The sequence below is a fragment of the Gossypium hirsutum genome, chromosome A11 (assembly GCF_007990345.1).
Source record: "Gossypium hirsutum isolate 1008001.06 chromosome A11, Gossypium_hirsutum_v2.1, whole genome shotgun sequence".
NCBI lineage: Eukaryota > Viridiplantae > Streptophyta > Magnoliopsida > Malvales > Malvaceae > Gossypium > Gossypium hirsutum.
Genome location: NC_053434.1, coordinates 351,786 through 363,801, shown reverse-complemented (window position 1 = coordinate 363,801; position 12,016 = coordinate 351,786). Strand labels below are relative to the sequence as shown.

At 35.8% G+C, this 12,016-nt stretch overlaps 2 protein-coding genes across 2 annotated transcripts; both read right to left on the bottom strand.

The window, feature by feature from the left end:
• Positions 1–500: 500 nt before the first annotated feature.
• On the bottom strand, positions 501–5,092 carry LOC107924488 (E3 ubiquitin-protein ligase ORTHRUS 2). The gene is made up of 9 exons (XM_016854964.2): positions 4,448–5,092; positions 3,362–3,894; positions 2,638–2,763; positions 2,300–2,399; positions 2,154–2,215; positions 1,979–2,081; positions 1,639–1,783; positions 1,133–1,347; positions 501–1,003 (listed from the first exon to the last, which is right to left on the bottom strand). The coding sequence occupies exons 1-9, from the start codon at positions 4,901–4,903 to the stop codon at positions 686–688; spliced, it is 2,058 nt and encodes a 685-aa protein (XP_016710453.1). The 5' UTR covers positions 4,904–5,092; the 3' UTR covers positions 501–685.
• Positions 5,093–5,897: 805 nt separating this feature from the next.
• On the bottom strand, positions 5,898–11,904 carry LOC107923817 (actin-interacting protein 1-2). The gene is made up of 6 exons (XM_016853964.2): positions 11,282–11,904; positions 10,351–10,512; positions 9,105–9,291; positions 8,276–8,698; positions 7,060–7,467; positions 5,898–6,539 (listed from the first exon to the last, which is right to left on the bottom strand). The coding sequence occupies exons 1-6, from the start codon at positions 11,671–11,673 to the stop codon at positions 6,282–6,284; spliced, it is 1,830 nt and encodes a 609-aa protein (XP_016709453.1). The 5' UTR covers positions 11,674–11,904; the 3' UTR covers positions 5,898–6,281.
• Positions 11,905–12,016: the final 112 nt, after the last annotated feature.

The window sequence follows — 12,016 nt, the reverse complement described above, 5'->3', positions numbered from 1 at the left end:
ACTTAATTATCAAAAATTTAAAGATAAAATTAAAACATTTTAAAATTCAAGAATCAATTTTAAAAGTTATACAATTAACATTTGTTATATCAATCCAAATAAAGAAATTAAATTGAATTTTGAATAAACCACTCAACCAATAAAAATAATTGAATCAATTTTAAAATTAAATTTTTATGAATTTTTAATCAATAAATATTGAATTGATACAAATCCAATTTTTAAAACATTGGAAATTGCAATGAGTTAATATTGATGGAATCCATGGTACATGAAGGAAAACTCATCTCGACATTGGCTTTGATTTTTATTTAATATTATTGGGACAAGAAAACCCATAACCCATAAGGGCACGAAATAAAGACTGATTAGTATAAAACCTCTAATTTCTTACCCAAAAAACCAATGTTTGCTTTTGTTATCCTACATTCATTTCATTGTCCAATTTTCAAGTGCATTAAAAGGAGCAATAAATTATAAGAAAATAATAGGCAAAAAGGTGGGAGAAAATTATCCAGTCTAGCTCAACATAATAAGATTAATATACTAACCATGCACGGTCCCAGTTCCACTCTTGGAAGAAATAAAACTGTGGAATTTAACCACAACTATAAACAACTTAAAAGAGAAATGGGAAAAAGAAACCTTAAACTTTGTGATAAAAATTCCTGTTAAAGAAAACATGTCATTCGATATCACCTTCAGATGATTGCACCTGGAGGATGCTTGATGGAGAGTCATTTTCATCATTTGTCACTTGAGCAGTATCCACTTTCCTCCTCTTGCTACTTCTTTCTGTTTCGCAATCAAGTGGAGGATTCTGAGAGTCACCTTCTGGATCGGCATTCTCATTTTTCTTACCAGTTTCACCATCACCAGAATCCAAGTATGCATTTTCAACCGATCCATTTATCTGTTCTTCACTCAACTCTTCAGCAGGTTCCTGATTCTCCTCACTCTTTTGTTTCAATGATTCAATCACATCCATTAGTTCTCGATTGACCTGACAATTTAATTCCATATGGTATTTAAACTACGTTCAACGTTACTACATATATTCAGCAAGTAAAGCAAAAGACATTATGCACTCTTGAAATTAGGTAAAAGAAAAAAATTGAAAGATGCACCACACCTGAAGATTTTGAAGGAATTCAGAGATATCAGTTGGGCAAGAAGGACAGTTCAGGACATTCTTTTGTGATCTAAGTGTCCGGCCACCTTTGTTCCTCTCTCTTACAGCAGTCTTACCAGCAAATGCACCTTCAAAGCATGACTTACAGAAATTGTGGGCACAAGGAGTTGTAACTGGGAGATTCATAACTTGACGACAGATTTGACAACTAAACTCTGCACAGAAAACATATGAAGTCAACACGGAACACCCTTGGGAGGTGAATTATGCTGTTTTGCATTATTTTGAATTAATAGAATCGGTTCTCTCCTCTATCTGTTTTTATTTTGACCTTATGATTGATCCATTCGTCTCATTGCTCACTGCCTTCAACTAATTCCACATTAAACAATGAATAAAAAAGACTATCAAACAAGCTACAGATCCTTTTAGTTACTAGACAAGACATGCAGACTAGGGCCAGGATAGCAAAGGCAGATAACTCGTGACAGGAGAATGAGAAAAACCTTTCAGGAGTCTCTCTCTTATACTTGTATTATGTGCTTTCCTTATAGCTTTCCTTGCCCTTTTCCTTTCTTCAAGATCAGCTGCATTCACTGGCTTTTTGCTAGGAGGTGGAGGTTTTTTCCACTTCCAACGGCTGTCTTCCTCCTGATTGAATTAATAACATACAGAAAAATATAAAGCTTACAGATAAGGGAACCTGATTGTAGATGATAATGAAGACCAAACTCAGAAAAGGGAGTTGAGGTATTTCACTAGTTAACTTATATCCAGCAGATAAAACCTTATCCATAACAGAAACATTAATATAAAGAAATCAATGAATAGAAGGTCATCTCTTACATCAAAGTCCCATGATGGACTTTCCTTTCTCTCAAATACATCAGTAGCCTTCTTCAGCTCAGGAATAGCTGGTAACGGCCTAGGTCCATCCCCATGCTCATCACTACAGTAAGTTCAAAAAATCTTAGGTCGATCCCCATGAAGGAGGCAATTTAAGCATATTGAAGGCACAAACCTTGTCCATGGGGCAGGCTCATTGTCACATCTTACAAACAAATACCGGCAAACTTTAAACCCCTAATTGAGGAAATGCTATCAGCAAAGTAATTTACAGAAGCTTAGTATAGCAGACAACTTTGATGTGTGGTAAAAACATGGTACCTGCATTCCAACCTTTCGCCAACATTTTTCAATCCTATAGACCCCATCATATCTCACCCCTTTCTCGGGAGCATACGAAGATCGTTTTTCTTTGTGCGACCTACATATCAAGACACAAGCTTTTATCAGGTAAAATCATGTAGGCTATTGTGACAAGACTAGACACAAAAAGAACTGACTAAAATGGAGTGATTTCAACCAGGAAAAAAATGACATATAGCCTCCTGAACCTTCATACTAAAAATGCCAACCTATTAGTTAAGCTCCAAATGCCCTATATACATAACAGACAACCACTTACAGAAACAAAGAGTTAATCTACAAATAATGAGACTTGCCTTACAACTCGAACAGGATAACCGTGTTTGCAACTTACACGCAAAGCCTCATTCATCTTCTCAAATTTTTGGTCAAATGACTGCTCCTTGCTTGTTCTCTTATTTCCACTAAGATCTCTACCTCCACTGACATTAAGAACAAAAAAAAAATTGTCAAATGCATACATGCATAAATGTCAACAGATAAACTTAAGCTTACCAGAAAAAGATAATAATTATTGAAAACAGTTTTGAATAATGTCAGCATGCTATGAATGCAGCAGAACAGATCCTTAAGTTCTTCCCAGAACCAAAAAAGAATAACAGCCACTACCACATAGAATGTTCACTGAAGCTACATCAACCATGCTTATCTACCATACTTTCTATGCTTGTTTTCATTAGCTACAAAGTGCAACATTAAAACAACAATCAACCTTGGAATGTTGGAGAAGGCAAAGAAAATTTACATGCAGGCCTCCTAGAACAGTCAAATGGGAGTTGAAATTTGCAAATTCCCCTTCCAATCCAAAGAATTTAGTAGCCTCTTTAGTAGAGGCAAAAAGATTAGAGTTACCTTAACACCCTACAACCAACTGTTCTTGAACAAAGAACTGAGTGGCTACTAAACATCAAAATAAACTGCACCAAACAGTTATCACACTCATTTGCCTTTATAAGTTTCCTTTATAAGCAAATGCAATGAAAATGATGAGTTAGCATATTACTAACATGTATAACAAACCTTCCAGTGTAGAGAAACCACTCTCCATGATCCTCATCATCCTCGTAACCTCCTGAGAGTGCCACTGACTGAGAACCATAGTTTGACTGACCAGCAATACCAGCAACATGTGGAAGGTGAGCACCCCATTGCCGGCATTCCAATCTATCTTCCCAACATTCACCAACAAGAACACCTTGATTTCTAGCTGGATCATTTTCAGCAGTGATAGGCCCAAAATGATCAGGTGGTACAGTCACAAATATCTTCCCACTAGCAGCATTTGCTTTGCCAGCTTTTTGTGCTCGCTCTGTAGTGAAAGCCTTGTCAGGTCGATCTTGGTTGTGTATAAAATGGTAAACCTTCAGAGGCCCAGCTGCAACATTTGATTTGGATAACTTTGCCATTCTGATAACAGATACAAGTGTAGAATTAATACGAGGTTGGCTTGCCATTTTTGGAGGAATTGTTGACCGGCATTTTGCACAAGTACGCTTTCCTTGGCCTATCCATTTCTGGAAGCATTTAAGGCAGAAATTGTGGCCACATGGTGTCTGAAACGGCATGAATAAGACATATCAATATTCAATATCAATGAACAGGTAATCATTTCACCCTTAAGGAGATGATCTAACTGCATAATCCATCAAAAGTAAACTAAACCCCTTTCCAGCTTTGAAGATGAAACCAATGACACCCTGTTCCAATGGCTGTATATGCTTCACCCTTAAAGAATGTAATAATCTATTCAAATTGCATAACAACCCACTTTTAATAGTACTACTAACAGACCAGGTAAAACTAAATAATCAAAAACAAAATATGAAATGCAGCTTGAAATAGTAGCATCACTTAACATGGCAAACTAGATTTACCTTTTAGAGCTAAAGAATAAGATTAGTCTAAAAAATACTTCAGTTTGGCCAATTGAACATCTGAACAAAATAATATATGAAGTAAATATTGAAAACAAAAGTAAGATAATCGAAATAACAAACAAAAATAAAGCACCATAGAGAAGAGAAAAATGGACTAAACTAGGTAATATCTAATGAAACAGGCAGGACATTAACAATCCTCTGCAACATAGAAAAAGAGAATACGAACCGTAACAGGCCTGTCAGGTAACTGCATGCAAAACGAACAGTTTATGCTTCCATCAAGAACATCCAAAACAGAGCTCTCCTTCTCCTTCTCCTTACCTTTCTCTTTCTCTTTCTCACCATCTTCTTCAACTCTCCCACTCAACAACTCCTGCCTCTTCCTCGCTTTCTCCTTCTCTGTCAACGACTCATCGGCCTCTATTGCCTTTATAGCCGCAAAAAGCTCACTGGAGCTTCCATCTATGGCGACCGAGGCTGAAGGAAGAGGATCGCCGGAGCAATCAGGGCAGTGCCATTGTAAAGTAGAAGCTAGGGTTTCGGGCGGAGAAGCTAAGCAGGCCACGTGCCAAGGAGTGGCGCACGTGCTGCAAGTGAGGGTTTCTTCCGTCGGAGGAGTAACCTTACAGCGCATACACGCGCCGTCGCCGTCGCAAGGAAGCTGAAACACATGGTGCGCCATTAAAAAATAACAACAACGACAACAACAACAACAACAACAACAACAACAACAAGTTTCAATCCACAGTATAAGAGCCGTTGGATTTTGGGACGAGATTTTTTAGAGGATTATAAAGAGAGGTAAATTGGGGGGGGAAAGAGGGAAAACTGAGATTCAGAAAGGCGGGGATCCAAAATGGAAATTTTGAGAGGTTTTGAATTTCAAGAGGGGAAGCACTAAATTAGCACCAATTGACTATATTGTCCTTCTACTTATATTCTTTTTACCTTTCTGCCATTCAATTGTCGTTCGTTTCGTTTACTTTTTGCTTGTTAAAACTATTTATGGGACAGTTTGCAATTGGAGATAAAGTAATCTTTTATTTCACATCACTCATTTATTGATAATTGATTTGACTTAAATATCTACTTTCATTAAAACTATTATATACTTACCTTAAAAAAACCATTTCCTTTTTAAAAATTGACCAATATTTGCATCCAATCGTTTGAATCCATAATTGATTTCTTTCAAATTACTGTTTTTTGTCCGATATTTCTATTGTGCTTTTATTAAACTCCAAAATTTAATTCATTTTTTTCCAATCACCTTAACTAATACATAACTAAAACTAATTTTTTTTTTATCTTTAAATTTGATTTACTCAAAGACATTCATCCACGAGTGAGAATAATTCTAGTTATCATCAAATGTCTGATTGAATTTAAATAACGTTCTTTTTTTCTTTTCTTTTTTGTACTTTCACCGATGGTAAAATCTAGTTTTCATAAAATCCATGAGTAAATTGATGTTATAAGTTACACAAGTTCAGCTGAAAAAGGAAAAAAAAAATCAAATATAAATCATTTTAACAAATGTAAATACACAAAGTAACCATCCACTTACATAAAGAAAGAAAGAAAGAAAGAAACTACCATCATTTACTTTGAAAAATACCCATTACTTTTTATAATAATAAAAAAGAGTATATTTTCACTCGCGTAGCAAAGCAAGGTAGAAAAATTTTGAGCAGTAATGCAATGGAAAAGAAGAGGAGAGTACAATACAACAACCACACATCATAATTTAACACGCTCAAAGATAAATAAGAAATGAAGTATATTATGCGACCCTATCACGCCATCATTTAAATGCAAAACCATGTGATGTGAGAAGTGAGAACCATATTTGTTTGCATGGGGGAAACAATGTCCTCGAGATCGAAAACTTGCTACCAGGTACCATACAACACACACTAGAAAGGCTGGTAATGTCACAAACTCAACCAACTCCTATTAAAGATTTTCAATTTGCATGCTGACCAAGCTCACAAAAACGATATCTCGGATAAATGCAGCACATCCACCAACCGATCAAGGCATTTCTTTATTGGTCTTTATCATTGCAGGGTCAATTTCCACACTCGAACACAAGCATCCTCACCAGAGCTTACCACACTGTGTTCATCAGTAAAGGCTAATGCATAAACTCCACCTAAATGAGCTCCTTTTATGGTCATTCGGCTAGATGCAGGCTTGTCAACCTCATAAATTATTACACAGGTGTCAAGTGATCCAGTAGCAACCATGCTGTTATTGGGAGACCAAGCAAGACAGTTTATCCGAGCAGTGTGGTACAACATGTTTTTAAGCTTTACCTGTAGAAGAGAGTATTTGTTAGAAATAATTCAGACAGCGTTACAGAACACCACTATGGCCCTCCATAAGATCATTGCAAAAGAGAAAACAAACTAGCTTTAAAAATGCATTCAAATCGGACATGAATTCTATTTTCCATTGTTACATGTCTGTTCCACTGCTAAGCTTTGATAAAGAAACCAAATGGTTCAATATTTTCCTCGAAACAAAGAGATCATATCAATATCCTGAACTGAAATATTTTATGTCTGGATCAAGGTTTAAGGTTTCACTCTAAATCAACAATCAATCACTACCTTTCACCCAAAAAATATATATATGAAGGTAACTGTAAGGTTCAGTTAGTAAATGACCTTTATCAGTTTCTGAGAAAAAAAAGACAAACTTATACATATATACGAGGACAAAGAAACAGAGACATAGCCAACTAGTAGTATATATTGGCCACATTTACTGCACAAATTTTATGACATTCAAATGCTAAAGGAACATACAAGAAATATCTGCAGTGCAAAATACCTCTCGAGAGACACGATCCCAGACTATAGCTTCTCGATTTGCATCTCCAGATGCAAACATTGAGAAATCTGGTGAGTAACGAATGACAGTAATTGCACCTCGGTGTTTCTCAAGTACTGCCTCTTCCTTGAGGGTATCACCTACTATACAAAATACATGCAATTTTCCATCCTGCCCACCAACAATAGCTTCACTTCCATCAGGTGCAACCACTAATGCTGTCACAGCAAAACCAAGGTTTATGGTTGATACCACTTTCGTACCACGCAACATAACAACTCCTGAGTCAGTTGTAACCAAAGCAAGTTCAGGAGAGAGAAGGGCAAGGCTCAAGTCCTTCGGTTGACTGCCAATATCAACTGAATCTCCACCCCCACACTGATCCCCATGAAGAGAAATTCTCCATATCTGGAACAGGGGTACCATTAAAAGGAAAATATAAGAAACAATAGAACCTACGCGTCCAAGAGAAAGAGATCCCATGTTCATAGACACAAGGAAAAGAAAAGAAAGAGAAAAGACTGATAGCATCATAAAATTACTACTAAAACTCTAACATGAGATTCTGCGAATCTCTACTACAGCATAGGCATAGGGAACTCTATTTAAAATGAAATACCAGTTCAACTGAAAGTAGAATGTGTGAATGCCAATTCTTCCATGTACTTGAATAATTCATTTTGCAAGAATATTAGAAAAAGCTGTACTTTTTGGGAGAAAATATTATTTCCTCTATTCCAAGTTCAACACTTCATTCTTTTGCACCTCATAGGTTCTATTATGATTTTTCTTTTGGCCTAACTTAACATATTCTACCCAAAGAAATACCACTTAAAAAGTTTCATGTTAGTTTTAATTAAACCGTGATATTTGCATCATAAATGGATTAGTCTACATTTTTTTGCCTAACATATTCATGTCAAATATATAATGGACATTTCAAAGAAGATACTAATGTGAGAATATGACCATTGTTGTATAGTATAGGGGAAAGCTTATATTCATGTCAAACATGTACCTATACCTAAGTGGTACCATGGCTAATAAGTAGGATGATGCATAATAAACCTACTGCTTCAAGAAATTAGTGAGAAGACATAAGCCAATGACACATAAGAGGCATATTTTCATCTTCCCGAGAAAAGAAAAGAAAAGAGCCAACAAAGTGAATCTTAAATGACTGTTTCATCAGACAAGAAATAAAAATGACAAGTACCTTATTGTCAAATCCAGAAGTAACGATCTCTTCTTCAGCAGCAGCAAAGCATTTAATTTGAGAATTCTCTTTCCTCTGTAATTTACCACTATATCCCAAACCTTGAACCCATTTAACTATTAGCCCATCATAACTACTAGACAGTATACATTTTGGGTCACTTTTTAGGACAGCTAATGAAGTGATATTCTTCATGTGTCCAGATAACTGGAGTGGGGATTTTTCAAGATTACTAGCAGAAAATATACTAATTGTGCCACCTAGAGATACAGTGACAAGATGATCGTTCTGCCAAAGACATCCAACAAGCATATCATCAACTCCACCTGAGCCAGAACATGTCAATGTTTTCTTCAACTTCCCACTACCATCCTCAGAGATATCCCATACTTTTGCAGTCTTATCAGCAGATACTGTCAGCACCTGGAATAATATTAAGAAATCTTAAAAGCATATAACACATAGCATGGTAAGTAGTTAAATTCCACTAAAGGAGGGCACCTCATGAAAGAAAACTATATGGTAAACATTGATTCATACTTGAAAGTTAAAAACATGTCTTTCTAAGCAAATACAAAGTGCATCAAGGAAAAATAATTATAACTCACATCAGATGCATATAACATAAAGAAAAAAAAAAAAGGTAAACCTATTCTATAGATATCAACTTGATTATACAGCCTTGCCTTTTGGTGCCTGTTATTCTTTATGTTCCACAGCAACGATAAACCCAAATCTCATATTGAAATGGTGAAACAATGGAATAGGCGTTTATAACATATACAATGGAATTTCAACTGCCAGGCAATAAAAGCTCTCAGATGCTCACCTGCTTACCATCAGGACTCCAGCTGGCCGCATAAATGCTACCTTTGTGGGGATCTTCAGACGACAACTCTCCAATCTTCTCCGCAGTTTTTCCATCAAATATAATACCCTTTTTATCAGAACTTACAGAGATGAATTTGCTTCCATCAGGAGAATATCTTACACAATTTACAAAATTGGCATGATCTCTGCAAATAAAAGATTGAAGCACTTCAGCCTATAAATTAATAGGTGAAGTGAAGTACAAACTGAAGATTAAATAGTCATAAACACCAAATATCGAAGAGAGGCAGGTTTTTATTCCCTTGCAAAGTCAGGTTATTGGATATGTCTTCACACATGGAGCAAATTAAGAGTTGAGTGTGCAGACTTGTGTGTGTGTGAGTTCTTAAGGGCAATTGAGCAAGATGTGTTAGAGGTGTCAGCAAAGCAGGTTGAAATGTTTTAGTTTTCAACAAATTCTAGCCCCCATATGAAGCGATAGATATAATCAGGACCCAATCTTGCAAACTAGATGCCACTTTTCCTAAAAGAATAACCAAGTTAAGTCAAACATTGGCCATTGATAGATTGTTAGATGAATTGAATTTTCAAGTATAAGTACTTTAATTATTCTTAAATTAATTACAATTAGAGTGTTGATGAATTGGATGTTTATTAAGTTGTTAGATGAGTGAAGTCACTAAATTTGGTGAGTTAGTTGTCTTGTCTTTAAGAAAATTACTAAATGTTAATAAAAATAAACATATATACTTCTAGTATTGTTATTTTGTAATTCTATTTCAATGACAATAATTTAATAGTGTCCTTTTTTTGTCTTGCTAATCGAAAGATACGTCAAAAAAATATGTCGGAGAAATTAATTTAACTAAAAGGTTAATCACCTTGACAAATATTTAACATTAGTCAAAGCAAAATCGTATAAATTTTGATTTAAAAATCTTCTGGTCGACTGATGATTTTGTACTATGATTTCAAAATACAGTATTAATTAATCGACCGCATTGAGCAAAACTCTTGGCTCCCCCTCCTCTGGGTTAGATTTGTGGTTGTTTGCAGGTGTTCGCTTCAACACGTTATGATTTGGGCTAAAGGTTACTTACAGTGGCAAAAACAACAATCAACAAAGTTTTCTTGTTAGTCCACACCCAAAAAAAAGTGTCGTTTATTAATTCTATACATAATCAGAAGTGAAAGAGACCATATCAAGCCCAAAATGTTAAAGAAAAGGATTTGTTATAACAAACCTTTGAGATTGCTTGAATTTAAAGGGTGGGCCTTCATAGAAATTCACCAAAAAGTCCTCTCCACAAGTCACAATGCGAAATGGTCTTGTTGGCTTAAAGGCACAACTTAGAACTCGTCTTGAATGGCCATCAAACTCACCCACATTAGTGCCTGAATCCCACCTGTGCAAGATAATGTTCGTCATATACTTAATAATAGTAGAATGCAAATTAGTATTAAAAAAAACATCGTTAGTATTTATCAAAGGTCAATGAATAATGCATTTGAGTATCCATGCAACTCTAACATTAAAAGTCAAGATCCTTAGCTAATCTTGCTTGTCAAATCATGTGTGTTAAGTGACCCCATTTTCACACAACTTCACATTCCCCAAATCAAGTAGGTAAATGTGACTGACTTGAATTGAAGAAGCAAATGTGTATGTCGAAATAGGGGTCATCCATAAAGTAATGATGGCAAACGCCAAGTCTGACATGTACTTTAGCAATTTGGGATCTGGGTGTGATACATTATTCAAGCATAGATTTGATGCAACTATCATCTAACCAAAACTAAGCTTAAAATTTTGAGTACTCAAAAACAAATGCAATATTTACTAATCAAACTTGCAAGTAGTTGTTACACATAGGAGCCATCATATTGTTCATTGAAAATGTATAAAATAAACGCTCTCTCCTCATAATGAATCTATATAAACAAATTCAAATAACAGGAATATGAAATGAATTTGGTAAATAGTACATAAAAAATGAAAAATTATATGTCAATTAAGATTGTAGGCTTGATCAATTAGCAGGTAACAGGGTGATACATGCATATATTTCAAAATAGAACAAAACCAGCTCTAAAACATACAATAGAACATGTCAGTTTCTTAGGCTGCTTCTACAATGTATCAAAATTGAACTAATAAAGGAAAAGAAAACTCACATAAAAGCGCGAACGAGAGACTTCCCTTTGCCATCACCGCAGGCGACGATCCGCATCCCATCAGGAGACCATTGTAGATCATCAATCCGACCCGACAAAACCTTGAACTCTTTCTTCAACACGTGGTCATTGTAGGCCCCCCAGATCCTAACCGTGCCGGACACGTCAGCCGAGGCTACCCACTCCCCGTTCGGCGAGAACCGTGCCACCGTGGCCGGATACGCATGCTCACCGTAAACGGAGACGTTGAGTGGATTGTTAAGGTCGAGAATAATGACGGATCGCCCATTTGTGTAAAGAACCTTGTTGGATTTTGGGTCGCCCCAGATCAGGATTCCACGGCCCCGCTCTGTTGATGGGACACAAGCGTAGGTTTCCGCGAGCTCAGGCATTGATCGGGTTTTTGGTTTTGAATTTGATTCGAAAAGTGGATAATTGTGAGAGGGAAAGCACAAACTGTGGGATTTGGGTAAGAGATTTGGGGATTTTTATACTAGCGCTAAATAAGAAATGATAACCATAGGGAAATGAATTAGCTTTTGTACAACGTGGTTAGCGTAATCATTGAACTCCAAAGAAAATTAAACTGTATTAGATAAGCTGTAAAGTTTTTTTTTTAAAAAGACTAATTTTTTAAAATTTTAAGTAACTGTATAATTAAACTGCATATCTCCAATTAATTCATCAAACGAGCAGCATTAACCCTCAGTGAGAGATGAATTCTCCTGCTTTGAA